We start from the raw sequence: 21,174 nt of genomic DNA on the forward strand, positions 1-21,174 counted from the left end.
ACCAGCCACGGTGAAGCTCCACTGGCAGACACTCGGGTTGAGCTGAGGAGTGGGCACAGGCCAGCCGTGCACAGGCCATCCTCTGCTACTTTCACCTTTTATGGCCCTTGCAAAACCCGCTTCCAACCCAGAGTCAGGAAGAGCCTGAGACTAAAATGGGTTCTCAGGGTTGGAGTAGACAGAGAATGGGGATACCCAGGGATCACCCGGCAGTGGGGGAGGGGCACAGGGCCCACTTACTTCTCAAGGGGGTCAGGTCAAAGACATCCAGCACTTCACTAAGAATCAGGGCCCACAAAACCGATCTTGGGTAAAGCTGAGGGAAAGCACTAGCAGTATCCAGAACTGTCTTTTGGTTCTGCTGCCCCCCACCCCAACTCCTAAGTCTGGGGAGTTGATTTCCGAACTCAACAATAAACTGAATTAAGTGTAATTACTGCCCTGACCCGCCATTTCACTCCGTGTATCCTCCCCAGCAAATGGGGGTGGGGTTGACCCAGACTGGGTCCAAACAAATGTTCCCCATCCCTGCTCCCTGGGTTTCTGACAGTTCTTGGGGCCACAGGAATAACTGCTCCTCCCTCAGGATTTACAAACAGCCTTCTGGGGCAGGGGGCGGGGCCTAAGAACACCCAGTCACATGACTGTCTGAGGTGGGAACTCAGCGGAGCAAAGCAGAGTTGTCAGGAAACTGGACACTGGGCATGAACCCTCAGGACAGGGATTGAAGGAAATCTTCTAAACCACCAACGCTGAAATAAGACTTTAGTGTGCACAAAGAAAGCTCACATTCGCCGGAGAGAGGAAGGAGGGTGGGGAGGGCCCAGGAGGCCCTGGGAAACAGGAGTGTGGAGACAAAGGCCTTGGGGCAGAGGAGATGGCTGGGAGGGAAGGAGAAGGAGGGGGGGGCCAGGCAGGGAGAGGCCATATCCGTTGCCTGGTGGGGGTCAGGGGCCTGTGGAGGCAGGCTCTTGCTTCATCACACTGGTCCTCCTCTCGCCTCTGTTCTTAGCTTCCTCCTGTTCCCTGATCCCTGTTCGCTTCCTGCCAGAGCCAAGAGCCTGGGGCCAGCCCTGCCCTGATCCTTTAGTCTTTCCAGGGGCTGAAGTACTGGGCCTGTGACAAGGAGAAAAACACAGTGTGATGGCCGTGGCCCAGGTGGTAGCCACTGTCCCGCTCCCGCTCCCAGACTCTCCAGCATCAACATCCACTTCAGGCTCCTCGTGCCAGGTGCTGAACTGCAAGAGTCCTGTGGCTCCCAGTCCAAGAGAGGACACGGCAGGTCAACAGGCCACTTCACCACAGCACGTGAGTGCTCTGTCTGGGTTCCCTCTACTCATGGCTCAAAGGCCCAGGACAGTGTGAAAGGAAGGGGGGCCAGCCCTCTGACTCGGCCAGGCCACGAATCACTTCTTCTTTTCATGACAAACAGGCTTTTCCCCACCAGAGACTAGTATGATCTAGTTCCTTGGGGATTGAGGGTGAGGTTGGCTCTCCACAGCTTTCTCAGAGACTTGTGAAATCTGAGACCCAAGCCACAGCCTGTGGCCAATGTGTCAGACCCAAGTCAGAGGTTACGGGAGGAAGGACAAGCAGAGAGAAGTCAGAAAACAGGCAAGTTGGGAGCCCAGGAGCATTGGGAAGATGGGTGGAGAAATTCTCACCAGACCCAGCCTGTCTCCATCAAGGGCTGGGGGCTAGGGGAGGGAAGAGCCCCTGAGCCAGCCGGTGCTGCCTGTCAGAGGGACAGAGGCCAGAAGAGAGGCTACCAGAGCAGGGCTTGGGCTGTGCTTAAGTGTGCAGGCTCGGGAGTCAGGCTGGATCTGTGCCCTGGTTCTGACATTTACATGCTGCCTGCCTGATGAGGCAAGCTATAACCTCTCAGTGACTCTGGTGAGCTTGTTCATCTGCAAAATGGGACCATAACAATACCTCTGTCTCATGGGGGCTATCTAGACTCCTAGAGAAAAGGGTCTTAGTTCAATAAGTATTACCTATGAGTATTAGTACGTAGAGAGCTGGGGAAAATCAGGAGTGGAGGTTCTTGCTTCAGAAATTGGAGGGACCAGGGCAGACTGAGACGGTCCCTCCCAATAGAGTAGGAGGCCAGCCTCAGGCTTGCAGGACAAGTGGGCAGAGGGTAGACAGAGGTGCCCCTTCCTGGGCCTACTCACTGCTACTCCTCGCCCAGGCTCTATGCTCTTTAGGGTGAAGTTTTTCTTTGCATTTGCCCAGAAGTTGGGCTCTCTGTTTCTCCCTCACTACCCCCCCCACACTGGGCATTTGATTTTCTCTCTTTTTTTTTAAAAGTATATATATTTCTTTTGAGAGAAAGAGAGTGTGTGTGCGCACGCACATACACAAGTTGGGGAAGAGGCAGAGAAAGAGGGAGAGGGAAAGAGAATCCCAAGCAGGCTCCTCTTCAATGTCAGCTCAGAGCCTGCCTCAGGGCTCAGAAACCAGAACTGTGGAGATCTGACCTGAGCCGAAATCAAGAGGCCCCATGCTTAACCACTTAACCAACTGAGCCACCCAGGCGCCCCAGGACATTTGATTCTTTTTTTTTTTTTTTTTTTTTTTAATTTTTTTTTTTTTTTTTTTTTTTTTTAAATTTTTTTTAATTTTTATTTCTAGGAGAGAGAGAGAGAGAGAGAGACAGCATGAGCAGGGGAGGGTCAGAGAGAGAGGGAGACACAGAATCTGAAGCAGGATCCAGGCTCTGAGCTGGCTGTCAGCACAGAGCCCGACGCGGGGCTCGAACCCACAAACTGCGAGATCATGACCTAAGCGAAAGTCGGACGCTTAACCGACTAAGCCACCCAGGCGCCCCCCAGGACATTTGATTCTTGATAAGAATGATGAAGGTCCTCCAAGGCGGCTCCAACCCCCAGGCTGCCTTCTCCACCCATTTGCCAGTCAGGAGCTCAGGAGCTGCAGCGGGGGTGGACATGCTGCTGGCTCTGGGCAGCCCACCTGACCACTTCTTTCCCCTCCTAAGCTGGGGGTTGGAGGGGGCACCACCTGGGGTTGGCAGTGGGCCAGGAGCTCCTGCCAGCGGATGTAGGTCTGGGCTGCCAGGTCCTTGAGTCTGGTCCAGTGCATGGCCTGGGGGCTCTCCCGGATATGGGTGCTGATGTGGCGGTCCAACTGCATGCACAGCAGCTGCAGCTCTCCCTGCAGGGGTGGGGTATGCATGGGGGAGGGTGTAGCATGGGCCAGGCCCATCCATAGTAGGGAAGGAGGGACAATGAAGTCAGAGAAAGGGAGGGAGAGATTATTTTTGAAATATATATTTTAAGTTTATTTACTTACTTTTGAGAGGGAGAGAGAGTGAGGGAGGGGCAGAGAGAGGAAAAGAATCCTAAGCAGCCTTCCATACTCAGCAAGGAGCCTGATGCGGCGCTTGATCTCATGACAATGGGATCACGACCATGAGATGACCATGAGATCATGACCTGAGCAGATATCAAGAGCCAGATACTGAACCCACTGAGCCACCCAGGCACTCCGAGGGGGAAAGATCTGAATGACTGCTCAGAAGTTGGGCAGGAAGGGGAGGAGAGGAACAGCTGCTGGGGGCTTGGGTCAGTATCCCTTAGGATTGCCCCGTGGGACACTGGGAGAAGGCAGGCACCTGGCTCCCCTGGCCCTCTTCTTTCTCAGCCTCCCACTCCTTGCAGCTCCTGACAGTGGGCTGGCCTCCATCTCGGCCTCTTGGGTAACTTACCCATTGGTCTGGAGTAATGTCCTGGCAGCTGACCACCACCCCGGCCAGTGTCAGAAGGCTGTGGCACAGGTAGCAGACCTGGAAAGAACAGAGAGAGACAGGCTTCCCTAACTCCATCCCCTCCAGACTCCTGTTCCCAGGCCCAGTGGCCAAGGTTAGGGACTCAGCCCACCACTGGGCTTCCAGTGAGTTTCCAAGGAGGTGTCTTTAAGAAGGGCTATAGACCCACTCACTCAGAGCTCTTTCTCTGATGAATGACTGTCCTCCCTTCATTCAGAAGAAGAAATCTAATCTCTGCCGTCCCGAAACCCCTACGGCCAGTCAGCCTTGTCCTGGGGTCCTGGCATACTGGGGACCTGTCCACTCTGACCTCTGCCTGGGATCTGTGGCCCTGCTCCGTTCCCTGAGGCACCCACCCACGCCAGGTGCCACCATTCGCTATGTGGAGACATGGCCCCTGGGTGTCCAGCTTGCCCCTTGGCAGGACAACACTTGCACAGACAGATGTGCAGCCTTCTATGGACAGTGAAACCACGTTGACCCGAGGAGGCAGGCGAAATGAGGAGAGGCAGATGGGAGACAGCTTTGGTTAAGCATCTACACACCTTATCCTCCAACTCATACCCTTACTTTTGCCCCCTGGACACTCAGGGTTGGAGGGGGGAGCAATGTGCAATGAGGACAAAGACCAATTGCATCAGATCAGGGAATGGTTTGATCCCTGGATGCCCTTGGACTCCTTTGCTGCCCATTCATTTACGGGACATTCACCTGCTGTGCAGACCAAGTGAGGCACAGGGAGGACCCTCAAAGACAGGCGTGGCTTCTGAGTAAAACAGCCTGCTCTTGGCACTCTGAACTCCTGTCTGAGGGCAACCCCTTCTCCACTCAGAGGTGCCTGTTGCCTTGTCCCCTTCAGACTCCTATGTCTAAGATAGGGAGGGTGGCAGGAAACAACCCCACTGTTGTGCCTGTGGCTGATAACTAACTGAGGCTGAGCTGGGATGGGAGAGGCGGGCTCCAGAGATGGGCAGCAGGGCTTAAGCACGGTGATAACAGGGCTAGAGCTCAGAACCAGCCCAAGACCCCCCGGGCCCCCACTTTCCCTCTCTATACCATCCTCCTCTCTTAGAGTATCTGGAGGTGCCCCAGAAACAGCAGCAGCCACTCTGCACAGATCCAGGAGCCTTCTTAGGGCAGAGGCCAGAACCACTTTTGAGGGCACCATGGTACCACGGAGTACCGTCTTGTTGAACTCAAATACTACACTGCAAAATCCCAAGAAGGGAAGCCACCTACCCCTCCCCTGTAGCGTCTAATGTGCCCGGGGCCCAGCCTGTTCTTCAGCACGACAGCTGAGGCTCACAGGTTGGGCGACACCATACAATGCAGGCAGGGAAAAGACACAGTGGGGAAAGCCAAGGGGACCCCCAGTGTGCCTTCCGGGCAGTGCTGCCCCAGGTTGGGCAAGATCCAGTTTCTAAGCCAGCTGCTCCTGTCAGATCCTGCAGCTGTCTGTGCCTGAATCCCCCAGCTGGGCTGGCTTGTCAGTGAGCTTGCCTGCAAGCCGGGTGCTTCCCACAGGCTCCCCTTCCCCAGCCTGTCCTGGTCTTAAGGAGTTTCCACAGCTTTCAGAACATTCAGAACTCTTTCTAACTACTCAGCCTTGGCAAAAAAGCTCATGCCGCCCCCACTGCCCCCATAAAGCAGACGCAGGCCTGTGTGCCAGACACTGTACCTTGGCTAAAACACAGCCACAAACACTTAGACATTAGAAAAAGATACTTCAGAGGCACCCAGGTGGCTCAGTTGGTTAAGCATCTGACTGAGGCTCAGGTCATGATCTCACAGTTTGTGGGTCCCAGCCCCACGGTCGAGCTCTGTGCTGACAGCTCAGAGCCTGGAGCCTGGTTTCCATTCTGCGTCTCCCTCCCTCTGTGGCCCTCCCTCACTCATGCTGTCTCTCCCTCACTCTCAAAAATAAACAAACATAAAAGAAAAGGATACTTCAGGAAGGCAATCATTTGGTCAACAAATAATAAATCTTAGCTTCCCCATGGATCAAAAGGAGAAAGTGTCCTTCTAGGTTTTCTTGGTGGGGGAGGGGTGCTATGCAGCTCAGAAGGCTTCAGGGAGGAAGTGACTAAGCTAGGAGAGGCCTCAAAGGAACAGCAGGATCTGAGGTGAAGATGGCCCTGCAGGGGTGGTGGCTGGGCTAAGATGACAAAACCAGACAGATCCTAGGGCTGATGCAAGAAACAGAGGCAGGATACACTGGGGGACTGATCACCAGGTGGCTGGCTGGGCTGGAGTGGGGGGACAGAGGGGACATCCTGAGGATAGGGCTGGGCCCAGAGAGCCTGGACAATGAGCAGTAAAGGCCATTCAAAGCTCTTGAGCAGGGAGGTTAGGCTGTGGGGAACAGACTGCCCCCAATTCCACCAGGGAAGGAGGCACTAAATCAGTTTTGATGGAATTCACTAGAGCAAAAATGTGGCGCTCTGACAGAAAGGATTATAGGATGTGAGAAAGAAGCCCACCGACCCAATCAAAGGAGGGACGTGGAGACTCCGAGCACAGTGAAGCAAGACTTTAATCAACATTCTTGCAAGAGCAGGTGTGTGACAGACAGGCACACTGGGGGCACTTACAGCAGACTATTTATCTCCTAGCATGCGAGCCCCTCCCCCCGTTCCTCATTGGCTGAGTACTACAGAGGTTACAGCCTTACCCAGATGTCACCTATGCTCATGTAAGGCAAAAAGCAGTCTGATTGGAACAACTGTATGTTCCTTGAGGTGATGCAGAGACTTTCAGTCCTCCTCCCTTTGTTCTCTGGAGCATGTTCATTGCAAAGCCTGCGAAAATAAGTCTGCAAAACGGTGAGGGGACGAACCTGGAAATGTCTAAGGGTTTGGGACTCCATTGCTGGCTGTCGGGAAGTGGGGTTCTACATATTTCCAATAGGTTGTAAACCTGTTAAGTAGACAGCACAGCTTTTATTTGGTATTTCTGAAAATGAGTCATCTCCCTTACTTCTCACATAGGACACTCTTCATCTTTTCTAAGGTTATTTTTCTAAAATGTATGTTCTTTATTCGGATAACCCAAATACAATTAAATTTTTAAAATTAATCTTAAATAAGACAATACCAGTTATTATTGACTGGTCCTTTTGGGTTTAGGGTAGAGAGACATGACCCTGAAAAGGAGCAGTGCTCTTAGGACTGAGGCCCCTCTTTGAGAGGGCACTGAACAAGCTGCTAGCGAGAGTTGCCAAAGAAAATATCCAAGGGCCACAGAGCCATGGGCTGGTCAGGGGAAGGCCGGGAAAGACGCCTATCTGAGAGATCTCTGCATTTCAGAGGCCTCTGTACTGTGTACAAAGCCCTGGGCTAAAAGGGATCTTGGAGCCACTCTGGAATTGGTACAGAGGCCAGTCTCTGCCCCAGGAGGTTTCAGGCAATCTTGCTCCCCCTTCATTCCCCCAAAGAATCTATCTTCTAGGAGGGAGGTGGAGTGAAGGTGGGTCCAGGATCTGAGGAACACCCTGGAGGAAAATCTGTGCAGTGGGGGATTTAGTGAGAGAAAAGAGCAGCCTGGGAGTACGTGTGTGCGTGTGTGGGTTTCACAACTTGAGTCTTACGCTGATTCCCATCACTGAATCTAGAGGGAAAATCCCAGGAAAACTATTCTGAACATGTGTTTTTTTGCGGGGAGGAGGCAGGAATAAAAAGAAGGAAATGGTAGTCCTGAAGATAGGCCTCTGTTAACCACATTTTAGAAGCTTATTTCCCAAACCTTACCCATTACCTGCAAGGAGGGCTGAGTGCATTTCTTCCTTGAACTTAGAAGTGATCCCTTGGACCTTTGAGGGGAGGCCCTTTCAAGGAAGACTTTGATCCAGCGTAAGGGGAGGTGATTCAACGGGTGCATAGAAATCGCCACAAAGACAGCAGTTTTTATAGTAGTATTTTTGGAAAAGAAAGGTTTCATACAGTATGGGAAGCGCCCAGCCCATCTGGACCTCTCCCTCCCCCGAGACCCACCTGTGAACCAGGCGTTGAGGACAGGTAAGAGACAATCTGAGCTCATCCAGAAAAAGGGACAGACAGTGGCACTGGGTACATGCATGGCTTCTGCTGAACACCACCCTTCCCAGACTCCTCTCTCTTGCCCTGTTCTGTGAAGGTTCCAGAAGCAGACATTAGCAGAAACTGGGGCTCTGGCTAGGAAGGAGGGGGCTGCACCTGAGCCTCCTTCCTCTGAGACGCAGGCCCTGGGCACCAGCAGGGGTGGGGAAAGCGGGCCCTTCTCCGGAGTATGGAGGACGCAGAGTAAACAGCCAGGTGTGTGAGCTGCGTTTCCTGCTCCAGTCACACCATGGCCAGCTCCTGAACTTAGCAAGCCCGTTCCTGTCCCGGCTGACACCACGGAGACATGGGGCTGTCTGCCCTTTCAAGACAGGGAAGGGAAGTTGGGCCAGGGCCATGTAGCAGCTGGGCGGGTGCACGGAGATGCCAAGGCCCCCTGCCTGCTCCCATTTCCTCCACAGCTGGAAACGCAAGGTGGCCCTTTCCTCAGCCTGAGGCACTTCCAATTCCCTAAGGGTGTGTGTGTGCCTGGAGCGGGTAGAAGTCAATGTGGCTTCAGGGTTAAAGGGCAGTGCAGAGACACTCCTTGGGGGTGGGGGTGGGAGGTGCTATGCTTCTCCAGCCTTCAGGATCTGAAGAATGGGCCCTCACCAGCTCAGGTGGCACAGCTCCTCCCCCCACAGGGTGTCAGTGGAGGCTGGGAAGTCCCTATGGAAAATGGAATCTAGGGAAACCTCAGTCAGCAAGTTGGGGAAAGGCAGAGTCTGAGAGCAAAGAGTGAGACGTGCCTGAACCCAATGCGGACACGATGAGACTGTCCCCTGCCAGCAAGGCCTGTAGCTTTCGTTTTCTGGGTCTCTCCCCAGAGTGTGGCGGGCCAACTTTTCTGGGAAGTTCTTTGCTGTGCAGTATGCCTCCTTCCTGGCTCTAGAGCCTGAAGGCAGGCCCTGCCCTCCCCCTGGGAAGGAGGACAAGGATGAGAGAGAAGGCCTGTCACCCTCCCAGGAGGAGGGGAAAGTAGATGGCTTCTTTTTCGGATCCAGCTAGTTCTGACCCCGGGAACCATCAGCCAAGTCTCCATTTGTAGCACTTTCGTCACAAGACGAAAGGAAAAAAGGGTGAACATTTCCCAGGAACTTCATCCTTTAGAAAATTCCCCTCCAGCTAATGCCAAGGGAGAAGGCTATGGCCTGGGTTATTTATTTACTTACACACACACACACACACACACACACACACACACACACACACACAAAATGGGCAGAAAAGAGGCAGAGGATCTCCCAGGAAGCCACTCGCTCTGGCCAGAACATTATGGTTTCTCCCGCCTCTAGTCACGATCAAGGATCCAGGCTTACCCTAGGCAAGTCTCCAAACCAAGCCCTCCGGAGGCTGCCAGGCAGGGTGGGCATCCTGTGGGAGCAGATTCTGGGGCAGCTGCTGGGGTGCTGGGGGTGGGGCCTGGGGAACAAAGTCTGACTCAGGAACACCTGCTGGGGAAAACCAAGACTGACCCAAAGGACATGGCCTCCAGGAAGCTGGCCCTGAATGCCTACGGCTACCAGCTACCCTGCCTGGGATGCCAGGAGCCCAGAGCAGCCTCCTTTGCTGTCTCCTCTCTATGCTCACAAGACCTGCATTCAACTGCAATCTGGCTAGGCTGCTCTCAGCTCTGTCCGGGGGGCCTGACGATGGAACCCAGGGGGAGAATTCTGCACAGGTCCCAGCACTGTCACCCGTCGGTCCACTCACAGCTCTTGCTAGGTTGGAGACAGATGCACGCACACATGCTGCAGGTCTAGAACTAATCTAGTCTGGGAAAAGCTGAAGCAGCACTGCTCTACCAGGGCACAATTCAGACCCAAGGCTAGGGCTGGGCCTCCACGAATTCTCTTTCTTTCTTTTCTAAATTAAATTTAAACCTACAACACCACTTCAGAGTGCCCTGACCCAGCAGGGCTCCCAGAGAGGCCTGATGATTCTCATTTTGAGCAGATGTGGAAGCTGAGCTTGGAGAGGTCCCCCAACTACATAACCGTCTCCAGGAAGGGTTAGGTCTGAAGCAGATGTCTGCACTCTCTCCCTAAGGCTGAACAAGCTCTGTGCGTGTGTGTTTTTCATAAAGGGGAGTTAACACTGAAGACACCCCCTTTCAGAAAGAACAGCACTGCACAGCGGGGGCCCAAGAGCCTGCTCATGGTAGGACCAGGAGAAGATGAGACCGCACCCCTGGGACAGGGAGCAGGGCCCCAAGCCTGAGCCCCAGGGGCATGGTCCGGGTAGTCTACCACAGGATGGGCAAATAACAACAATAATTAGTAACGAGTAATCCTAAGGTAGGGCCACCTGTAGGCCCCAGGCCAAGAGCCTTAGCCTGGTGAGAGAGCCAAACCCTGTCCAGCTGGTACGTCCACAAGAACACAAGATGAGAGGGGATGCGTTTTTGTAGGTGAATCCCGTCTGGACAGGTCCTGGAGTGTGGCACCTGCCATCACCTCTAGGATGCTATTTCTTCCCTGTGCCCACAAGCAAACCACATGACATACTCCCCTTGCTCATGCTGCTACTGCTCCAAGGTTACTCCCTGACCTCGGCTTGTGCCAGCACTAAAGCAGCAAGCAGAGGGCTGTGCCCAACGGAAAGCTGAGTTTGGAAGATATTCTGGCCAGGACAGGTCATGGGTCATAAGTCCTACCAAGAAGGAAATGACAAGGATGCATGACTGTTAATTAGGAAATGAGACAGGGCCGCAAGGCCTCTTCCTCACCCAGCATCTCTGAAGGCACAGAGCTGAGAGGCCAGACAGCAGAAGTCAAAGGCAGGGTCCCTGCCACACTTACCCTTGAGCGTACAAGGCCAGGCAGTTGATTCTGTAAATGGAAGTGCGGGTGTAGGCACAGGAGTGGGTGGAACCCAAACGTGGAGCAGAGATGAGGCCAGTTGAGGGTGATGGGAGACATGCCAGCAGAGTTTGGACAGGAACTGGACTTCTGGCTCAGCTGTGGGGATCAGCCACTGCCTAGAGAGCTGCTCTCAGGTCCCTGCTGGATGGATGGGCAGGCAGTGTCCATGGAGACTGCTGAAGGATCTTGGTGGCCTAGCATGTGCCCACCTGCTCAGATTCCTCAGAATATGAGCCTCTTACCCAGACTTCTGGCTGTCCAGAGAAAATACTCACACTTCTCTGCCCGGGGTCAGAAACTCAAGACCCAGAGACTCAAGATCCTACACCCAAGACAGACAGAGGAATTCTAAGCTTTATCCCAAACTGGACCCTGAGCAGCCCTGGCCACCTACTCTTGGTACTGAGGATGGGGAGGGAACTGGGAGCCTCTGGCATAGTGGAGCAGGAGTAGGAAAGAGATGGGAGTTGGGACAAAAGCAGAAAGACTGGGGGCTTTTAATTCCTGTGGATCTGCTACAGGGAGGTTATCTCAAAGCATCTGACCCATTCCTGTGTCCTCTGGTGGGAGGAATGAGGGGCTGTAGGCAGACCATTGCTAGACTGCTCCCACCCAGCTCACCCTTCCTTTCTGGTTTCCTGCTGGCCGTGGGGGGTAGGGGAGATGACAAGGGGGGATTGGCTGGCTCTTCCTGCTCCTCCAGCTGGGATGAGAGACCCTGACCCCAGGGGTATGTGGACCGGAAACCCAGTTCTGCTGACTACCCAGAGAAGGACAAGATTCTCACTGCTAATGTTTGAGAATTGAGGGCCGGTCATGCACATGCGTATCAGTATGTGGGTTGCCAGTGTTGGAGGGAGCCACTGAAACCAGCCAGGGTGTTGGCATGGCCAGCTTCCAGGGGCTGGAGAGGCTGCAGAGAGTAGTGACCTCCTCAAAAACCGTTTCCTCAAAAGCTTCTGCTCTTTCTTATCTTTCTCTTTCACTCACTGAACTGGTGAGTTCACCTGGTGTGCTGAAGTGGGAAGAACCTAGAAAGCACTGTCCTTATACTTCCCACAGATACTGGAGAGTAGGGCCATTACCAACGGCTGCAGACCAGGCCATGAGCATCTAAGGTTTGGGGGTACTCAGCATCCTGCTCCCTCCTTTATCAGTGTCCCAGCCTCCCATTCCCTATACTGCATGGTGATGACTTAGAAGGCACTGTTCCCTAGAAGGTAGAGCCCAGGAGGAGAGACCAGTGGGAGGGGCTGGATGCAGGGGAAGTGGGAAAGGGTTCCTCCCAAAGGCTGCCATTTCAGGGCTGCCATTTCAGTGGGAGCAGTGGGATGCGGCTGAGATTGACTCTGGACCCGATCCTCAAAGGTCACTCTACTTAGCTGTGTGAAGCAATGTGTGGACAGGCCATGGGACAAATGAACCGACTGTAATGACCATGGGAATCCAAGTACAGGGAAGACAGGCCAGGCACTGGCGGGAAGAAGGAACAGCAGGAACAAAGAGAATGGAGGCTTGACATCTCACATTTCCCAGGATTTCTGGGAAAGATGTCCCCTGCCTGGAATCAAATGGTGTGGTTTGACTTGCAGTAGGAAAGCTAAAGGCAGGAAGTAGGGTCTGCTGACAGAGGGGCTGAATGTGATGGGACAGGCACTCAGAATTGCCTTTTCTTATGTGAGAATGGGAGGAAGACAATCACAGGTAGTCTAGGAGGACTCAAAAGATGAAGAGAAAGAGTGTCAGGCCAGAAGCAGATGAGTCACCCTGCATGGGGTACGGGATGGGCCTGAGGGAGGGACCCCCATGGGTCACAGAAGGGCTGGGCCTGGGGCAGAGAGCAGGTTCAGAAGCTGCCTGAAGAATCCAAGCCTGCCCTCCTCCCAGCTTTAATTCTGTCACTTCAAGCCCTGCTCATACACTTGCAAGGAAGCCAGAGTTCCCAGGACCCAAACAAGGATGGTTTGGGCCTGGGCCCCATGTGGCCATCAGATGCTCAGAAGTAGCCATTCTGAAGAGGCACAACAGCCTCCTAGGTGGGTGTGACCTGGGACTGATGCTTGGATCACCCCTTCCGGTCAGCTTCCCAGAGGCCATCTCTTTGAAGTTTATTTCAAAAAGATGTTTAATGTTCCTTGGAGTAAGTAAGGAGGAACCGACTACAGACTAGGCAGGAAAGAACTCAGGATTCTTGAATATCTGTTTTCTGTTTCTTTTTTTAAATTTATTTTGAGAGAGAGAGAGAGTGAGTGTATGTGTGTGTGTATGAGCGCAGGAGCAGAGAGAGAGGGAGAGAGAGAATCCCAAGCAGGCTCCTCACTGTCAGCACAGAGCCCCATGTGGGGCTCACACTCATAAGCCGTGAGACCACGACCTGAGCCAGGATCAAGAGTGAGACACTTAACTGACTAAGCCACCCAGGTGTCCTTTTGTTTTCTGTTTCTCACAACTAGTTGGTTTCTTCCTAACCCACCCTAATCTTGCCCTGACCAAGGTCTCCAGCCCTGTGGGTATGACTCTCCCTAAGGTGTAGGGTGAGGGGCAGGAAATAAGGATGGGCACCTGCAGGTGAGAAGGTGGGGAGTGTGGGGGGGTGGAGAGGCTCCTGTTCTACCTGTGCTTCTGGGTGACCCAGAGTGAGGGGCCTGTGCTCCAGCCAAGCCTGAGGGGGTATGAGCTGCCGGGGCTTAGCGGCACCCTTTCTGCCCACTCCCCACAACCTCCCAAACCACACCCCAGTCTCTCAGGCTGCTCTTGGCAGGGTTACCGACACAGGGACAGACCAGCTGCCTTTGCAGCAGGAGCAAAAGCAGTAAAACTTGTTTGTCAACGCTATTAACACGGGGGCACACCACAAAGATATAAAGACATCCACACAACACATATGCACACAGGCATACACGCATGCACCCAGACACAGACACACAGACACACACACAAACGGGCAAGCCCACACCCTCTGCAGAAGATGTGCAGAGACCCAGGAATGAGCTCAAAGGAGTCTAGTGGGCCAGGGCAGAGTCTGTTTACCAGAGCATCACTCAAGCTTGGAGCGCTCCCCCGCCCCCGCATAAAATCAACTCTCTACACGCACACTTCTCTAATACACAAGCCATCCCCAAGCCTCACACGCACAGAGCCAGACAGCCAGTGCTGTGTATGGTGAGGAAGCTGGCTGGAGCTACCTGCAGTCTTCAGGCTTGCTTTGGGTGGTGGGGCCTCCCGCAGCGCCTGCCACCCCCCGGGGGGGAGATGAGGACCATCACAGATGCAGAGCCCTCAGTAGGCCCCACACTGCCTGCCCCACAAGGACACTCATCAGGCTGCATGGAGGACATGCCCAGGAGGACGAGACAGGAACCCAGCTCCTGGTGCCTCAATGCAGCTCCAACTCTGGGACATCCCCCTTTGTGGACGTCTGTTTTCTTCCCAATGACAGTTGTGTCCAAGATTCCAAATTTATCCAAACTGGGGAAAATCTTATACACCACTATAAAGATTCTGGTTCTGTAGACCTTCCAAAACCCCAGGGGAAAAAATGGAACAACAAAAGTTCCTTCACTACAGCAAAGGGCTGGGTGAGAGGTTGGGCGGGGGGGGGGGGGGGGGGGGGGGGGGGGGGGGGGGAATAAGAAACAGCAGGAAAGTGTGGTAAATAGAAACAGAACATACAATGGCAGGTCTAACAAGACCAAAACATCAATAATCTCAATAAAAGTGAATAGGCCAACACTCTGAGGTTGGGCAGAATGCAGCTAGACAAAATCTGGCCCAAGATGGTCCACGGAAGTCAGCTAAAAGGAAACTCCCGGTTCTGGGTTAGAAGCTGAGTGGTTCGCTTTGAGGGGACGGCAGCAAATCACATCCAGTCACATGTCTGTCTGCAGAGCAGTCAGAATAGTCTCTCACAGGGGCACCTGGGTGGCTTAGTCGGTTAAGCGTCCGACTTTCGCTTAGGTCATGATCTCGCGGTTCGTGGGTTCGAGCCCCGCGTCAGGCTCTGTGCTGACTGCCAGCTCAGAGCCTGGAGCCTGTTTCAGTCCGTGACTCCCTCTCTCTCTGACCTTCCCCTGCTCACGCTGTCTCTCTCTCTCTCTCTCCTAGAAATAAATAAAAATATTAAAAAAATTAAAAAAAAAAAAAAGAATAGTCTCTCACACAGAGGCCTGGGGCGGGGGGCGGGGGGGAGGGACACTGGTCTCTTACTGAACTTGTACCCAAGGACCAAAGGGAGGCACTGGGAGGCCAGCTCTCTGGAGCTGCTTCCTGCATGAAAACATCCTCTACACCTCTCTCAGCTGAATGGGCACAGCCTCTCCGGGGGCTTGTCTCAGACCCCCATGCCTCACTCCGGCCTCCATGTTTATTCTCCTCTGGGAGAGCCCTGCTCAAACCCAGTGAGCACAGGGCCAGTGATAACCACCAAGGGGCCAACCAATCCTTCCTTCATCGAGAGCACTTCAGATTGCTCGATGTGTTCTAATCACCTCGTTAGGAAGCAGAATCCTTTCTTCCTTTTTTGTCAGAATTTCCTATTGGACACAAGCTCTGCCATGATTTGCTAGGACACTTTGTGCCCTGACCCATCTAGGGCAAACAGCCAGGGCAGGAGCCCTCCTGTGGCCTCCCCTCCGGCCTCCCTGCAGGGCTGCAGCAGGACCATGTTGCTGCTTTTTGTTGTTCTTGGTGGTTAGCTTTCCCAGGCAGCAATCTCACTAGCTTATAATTACGAACAATGTGCCCTCATTGGTTCTCTCACAGGCAGGTAACACTTCTGAAGTCAAGGACCTCCATCACGAGAAGTGCAGGCTATAAACCCTTGTGGCCTTATAGACACAAGGACTCTAAGAGACAAGGCGGCTGACAAGCAGAGGCTGGTCAGAGAGCACGCGGAGGGAGGGAGGCTTCGAGAAGCGAGGCAGGAGGCTGGATGGCCAGAATGGGGTGGCAGAAAAGAGTTCAGGGAGGGGGAGAGGAACTCAGGTTGCATTCATTCATTCGTTCCTTCACTCATCTAGTGCCATGCCCTCCCGAGAAGCCCCGGCTGTGCCCGTGGTCCAGCTGGGGACATCAACAAGTAAAGGGTCAACTGCAAACCCACAGGGTAAGTGAGAAGAGAAAGTCAAGCCCTGGGGCACCAGTCAGCAGCACTCCCAGCCTCGGGAGGACAAGGCAGGGAGGGGAAGAAGGCTGGGAGCTTCCTAGGAGAGGGAGGAGACTGGGCCAAACCACGCCCCGCCCCCTGCAAAGGAGGAGGTGGGGAGAGCAGGGGGAGGGGAGCCTGGCAGAAGTGTTTATCTGTAGGGCTGGAGGAGGGCAGTCACCCAGCCTCTCACAGGAAATCTCCCAGACTGGGGGGTGAGCAGGGCCTGGGGGGATGGGGCTCAGCACTGCTGCCCCAAGGGCTGGGAAAGTCCTATTTCCTCCAGGTTAGGTTGCCTGGGGCCATGCTCACTCTGGCCTCAGTTTCCCCACTGTGTCTGGAGGGAAGGAAGCCAAAGACTTTGAGCTCTCGGGATGAAAGGCTCAGCCCAGGCCCAGACCACCACTCCCTGTAAAACAGGGCGGGTGACGCCGCTGCTCTTTTTGGCTGGTGAGTAGCCTGATCACCTTTGAAGATGAAACATCCTTGGGCCTAATGAGGAGTCAGTTGGCCAAGGTGGGAGCAGGGCTGGGCTGTGGGAGCCGGGAACCTGCCCCACCTGGCCCCTCGTGGTCAGCACAGCACCCGCCCAGGGGGACGGGAATTCTTCCCATTTCTGTGCAGACCCGCGTGCCGGAACCAGCCCCACCTCCTCCCCTTCCCAGGCCAGTGCCCTTTCCCTCCTCTGCTCCAGGTCAATCCTAGGTGGGCTCAAGCTGCAGCAAAGGCCTTGGAGAACTGCATTGGCCTCATGTGTCCCCTTCACTTGCCCTCAGACCCATGTGCCCCTTCGCTGCCCTGGGCTGGGCCAACACCCTAACCCTACACTTTTGGGACACCCTGCTGAGACATACCGTCCCCTCCATGTTTCCAGGCCAACGGGTCATTTCCAATATGGCACCTGACAAGGGGGACACAGCTCCCTTTATATGCATGAGAACAGTGCTCAAAATAAAGGATCCCCTCAGCCCGCTTCCTCCTCTTCTTTCCTGGTTGCTGAAAAGACAGTTGCTACCAGATGGGCTACGAAAAGCAAGGAGCCAAGTGGAAGCCTTTGGCTTGGCAGGCCTAACTCTGCTGGGTGCAGTCACAGGGTGGCCTCCAAAGTGTCTGCAACGCACACTCCTCGCTGGGCAGATCATTTCCGCTACCACTGCCCCTTCTTCCTCTCTCCTTTTTCCTTCCCCTAGCCCAGCCTGGGCCCTGCCTGCCCCTTGTGTCCTGCTCAGACAGACCCTTCCTGCCCATGGGCTGACTCCACCTCCCTTCTAGAGGCCCTGGAACATCCAAACACAGCCTCCACAACCAGCTCATTTCCTAGGAAATAGATGGGGAACGAGAACAGGGCAGGCACACAGCTCACATTCTCCTGGAAGGCAGGCAAAAGCCTCGTAAATGCACTAATGTTAGGCACAGCTAAAAGATAACCTTACCTACATGTTCCAGAAGAGGCACATACACCTGGGATTATCATATCTTCTTAATGGTTCATTTGTGTTCATTAAGTAAATTAATTCATTTATCTGATTTGCAAAGCAATGCCCAAAGGGTGGACTTCTGGATCATCAACACCCAACCTCCGAGTGAGATTTGGAATTACCACTTTCCTAAATTAGGAAGATCTCTATCTCTACTCTTCATCCCTCGAGGGATAGGGGAGCTCACTGAGATACACACAACCCCCACCCTCCCCACCTCCCAGAGCCAGGCTTGGGGCTCCCACTCGGAAACCCCTACACCCCTATACCACTGCCCCTGCCTGACGTTCACCCCAAGGGTCCATAGGCTTCATTATTCCAAACCCCACAACCTGCAGACTCCGGGTACCTCTTTGCCCCAGATTCCCAGCAAAGCATGGCTTTTGGGAAAGCTGGGCAATGTTTGGGAAGTCAACTAAGAAGAACTGAGGAAAGACCAAGGCCTCAGCCTCAGTGGCAACCACAGCGAATAACAGGGAGGAGGCACCCAGCTCTGCCCTAGGAACACAGAATGGCTGTCACATCTCGACATTCCCTCCCAGCCCCACTTCCCTCACTAGCATTATTTTAGCCCCTGCATCCTCTGTAAACTGTGCTGTAAGACAACAGAGCACCCCACAGCTAGCAAATCCATATGGGACCATAAAGAATGCAGCAAAACCCAGGAGCAGGGCCAGGGGGACTCGTGCCTGTGCACACAGCGCCCCACTGAGCCTCTGTGAGGGGCACTGGCAAGGGCCCTAATGACTGGCTATGCGGGGATGGTGAGCACCTCCTCTCACCAGAGGGAGGCAGCCTGCTGGAACTGTAAAGGCCCTGGGGTTTTAGGAGGACTGGCAGCAAGAAGGCCCTAGAGGCTTGCAGTGTGGACAGCTCTGCCTTCCCCTCTACCGGGCGGTGTGGCGCCCTGGCTGAGGTAGGCAGGTGCTGTGTGCTCACCTTGTGGTCTAGTTCAGCACTGGTCTTTGGCTGTTGCTCCTGGCAGGGTGGCAAGGTCTCAGAGCCCAGATACTGTCTGAGGGATGATGGCCTCATGAAGCTCAGAAGCTGGCCGAGCAAAGACAGCTAGGGAGGAGAAGAGAGGCCGTCACACAGTGGGTGCCTAGGACACTCGGCTGGCACTAGCAGGTCAGCGCGTGGGCTCTGGCGCCAGACCACCAGCTTCCACGACGTGGCTCCACCTCTCACCGACACGCTGTGTGGCCTCTTGGAGCCCAAGACAAAATGGAGACAACCACACACCCTCTTCCCAGGAGAGGAGGCCCATGCATGCACATGGTGCCTAGCACAGGCCCAGCCTTCCCTTAAAGGAACGAACTAAGATCTCTGTAGGCTGGCTGTTTGATCCACTTCCCTGGAGCAAGCACTCGGGGCTGGAAGAACGAAGGCCAGCAAAGAGGGCAAGATCCTTCCCACTCGGAGCTGCTGCTCAGGCCTCTCGTGTCTGTCTCTTTGCTGAACTTGCTGTGGGGACTGGAGAGGCTTACACAGGAGCAGAGGCCGCCCCCTCTAATGACTGCCGCTCGCTCTACATCTTTCTGCCTGCCCCCATTTCTCCGCCCCCGCCCTTTTCCTTCCAGAGGATTTTAAAGCAAATCCAAACATTGTATCATTTTACCCATAAAGAGCTTCTAACCGAAAAGGATAAGGATTTCTCTCCCCAGCATGGTCACAGCATCATTCTCCTGCCCAACAAAATTACCAAGAATTCCTTATGTGGTCTCACACCATGTTCAGTTTTCTCTGATTGTCTCAAAGACATCTTCACCAGTTGGGCTGTTGGAATGGGGATTCCCCACAAGGTGCACACGCTGCATTTGGTTGATATGTCACTTAATCTGCCAGCCGCCCCACCACCCGTGTAAACTGCATTCCCCCCTGCACAAATGGGAGTGCCCCCACCCCTCCCAGAAACAGGGCCCCACAGGTGTCTGCAGTGAGCCACTCCTGGCCCAGGCCCTGCACCTGGTTTGGGCAGCCTGGGCTCAGCTGCTGCCCTGGAGCTAACTTGCGGCCAGAGGCAAAAGGCAGGCAGTTCCTGAGTCCTTGGCCCCACTGGGGCCATGTGTGACTCTGGGAAAGGGGGGCTGCTGATCAAAGAAGCAGAGCCAGGGGAGTTCACAGAGGCACCGTCTTTTTAGATGTAGCAGGTGTAGGCTGGCCAGAAGGACTTAGGCCTGAGCCCCTGACCCGGTTCCCTGCTCGAGCCCAGCCTTGCCTGGCACACCTGGCTTCCTCCCCGCCCCGCCCCGCCGACTCACCCGCAGACACCTGCTCAGCACCTCAGCCGGCCACAGGCTCAGACAGCCCACAAGAGCAGCTGGGCTGAGGGCTAGGAGACAGGCCTGAGGCCTTGGCTCCTGGATGGGGGCCAGGTCTTCTTGGCCTAGTGTCTCATCCCTTTAGGAAGGGAGAGGAGGAGGCAGGGAAAGAGGAAAGAGGAGAGAGAGAGAGAGAGAGAGAGAGAGAGAGAGAGACAGGGAAAGACAGAAAGAGAGAGAGAAGGTTCTGGGCGAAGAGAGGCACCATCTGGAGCTTCACCAAAACCAGAGCCGTGCTGTTTGGCTCAGGCCTTGCAAGGCTGGGGATAGTTTCCAAAAGGGCCCTGCCTGCTCGGGGATCACAGCTGTGCAAGCACGGGGGCCAGGCTCTGCAGCCCACACCCCCAGAAGCAGTCCTCAGGCAGCCAGCCTCGCCCCAGGACCCTCCCTGTACAGGAGCCAGGGCTGGGGCAGGGCACACAACTGCAGCGCCATAGCTCCTATGTTTTTCCTCCCCGTGAAAACGGCTTCGCCCTGCTCAGCGCAGCAAGCTGTGGCCTTCTGATTGCTTACCCTCTTTTGTTTCCAGCTCTGGCAGCCACACCCCTCGCGGGGATAAGGGCATATTTGGACCGTGTGCATCCCAGCAGGGCCGGGACCTGACATTGCACCGCCCCACCTCACCCCCACCGCTGGAAGCTGTCTCCACAAACACTCGGCCCATGAGGACAGACACCTCCAGGCAAGAGGCAAATGATCACCCAAGAAGGCAGGCCTCCACTGGTCTCGTCAGTCCGCCTGGAAGGAGGAAGGGGAAGAGGAGCTCCAGCCGGGCATCTGTCCGCATGGCTGGTCACTCCTGTGCCCGGACCCTGACAGTGCTTCTATCTGCCCCGTGGACAAGGCCAGGGTCTTAAGTGTCAGCCCTAGAGGCCCTGCTGCTCCCTGCAGCCTGTGCTCTGACTGGGCCTTCTGACCAGGCACGCACAGCTGCCCGTCTCTCTTCCAGCCCCAGCTCCCTGTCTACGCTGCCGTCCACACCACCCACCCCTCCCGATCCCCTCGCCCTGAACTATTTTTGTTTCCTATCACATTTACCACCTCCTAACATGGCATGTAATTTACCTGTTTATTGTGTTTATTACCTGTCCCCCCTCCCTCACTAGAAGGTAAGGCCTCCTAGGGCAAGTTTCGTTCACTGCAGCATCCCCAGCTGTGCAGCACAGCACCTGGCGTGCGGTGTAGGTTTCATTAGCACTCATTAAACAAACGAATGAACGCAGGGCAGGGCAGGACTGCAGCCAGCCTCTCCCTAGGAGATGCAGACCCTTGTCCTCCTCCGTTTTGGCCACTTAAAGCCCATGTTCTCCAGACTCCAAAGTGGAAGACGTGGTTTGACAGAAGAGGTTTGCTGTGTTGCAAGAGATGGCCTGGGATAAGAAGCAAACTGCTAACTTGTCTCCGAACCTGTTCTACCTGTGTCTTGCCGATCTCAGTAAAGGGCTTCTTCATCCTGCCAGCTACCTACATCCCGGAGCCCTCCTGGTCTCCTTCTCTCACATCTCGTG

General features: G+C 54.6%; 1 protein-coding gene and 1 long non-coding RNA gene across 14 annotated transcripts in view; one reads left to right on the plus strand and one right to left on the minus strand.

Annotated features, from left to right (window-relative positions):
- Positions 1-752: 752 nt before the first annotated feature.
- FAM178B (family with sequence similarity 178 member B) overlaps positions 753-21,174 on the minus strand; it is a 115,961-nt gene continuing 95,539 nt past the window's right edge. For 7 of the 12 annotated variants that reach the window (XM_039232455.1, XM_039232453.1, XM_039232460.1 and 4 more), the window contains 4 exons: positions 18,285-18,410; positions 3,728-3,805; positions 3,022-3,174; positions 753-1,116 (listed from right to left, as the gene is read on the minus strand). In XM_039232455.1, coding sequence (XP_039088386.1) covers positions 1,087-1,116; positions 3,022-3,174; positions 3,728-3,805; positions 18,285-18,410 — 387 coding nt within the window. In that variant the 3' untranslated portion in view covers positions 753-1,086. Of the gene's footprint in view, positions 1,117-3,021; positions 3,175-3,727; positions 3,806-18,284; positions 18,411-19,047; positions 19,082-19,606; positions 19,672-20,179; positions 20,291-21,174 lie in introns of those variants that run through there. The other 5 variants (XM_039232458.1, XM_039232465.1, XM_039232464.1 and 2 more) reach the window with 5 other exon arrangements.
- On the plus strand, positions 1,130-20,730 carry LOC120232057. Of its 2 annotated transcripts, none has more exons than XR_005528485.1 (3): positions 1,130-1,308; positions 15,743-15,828; positions 20,196-20,730. It is a non-coding gene; the product is annotated as an uncharacterized LOC120232057 (long non-coding RNA). The 2 variants fall into 2 exon arrangements; XR_005528486.1 differs by lacking the exon at positions 1,130-1,308 and adding an exon at positions 7,513-7,800.

The sequence above is a fragment of the Hyaena hyaena genome, unplaced genomic scaffold (assembly GCF_003009895.1).
Source record: "Hyaena hyaena isolate Hyena2069 unplaced genomic scaffold, ASM300989v1 scaffold_64, whole genome shotgun sequence".
NCBI classification, from domain to species: domain Eukaryota; kingdom Metazoa; phylum Chordata; class Mammalia; order Carnivora; family Hyaenidae; genus Hyaena; species Hyaena hyaena.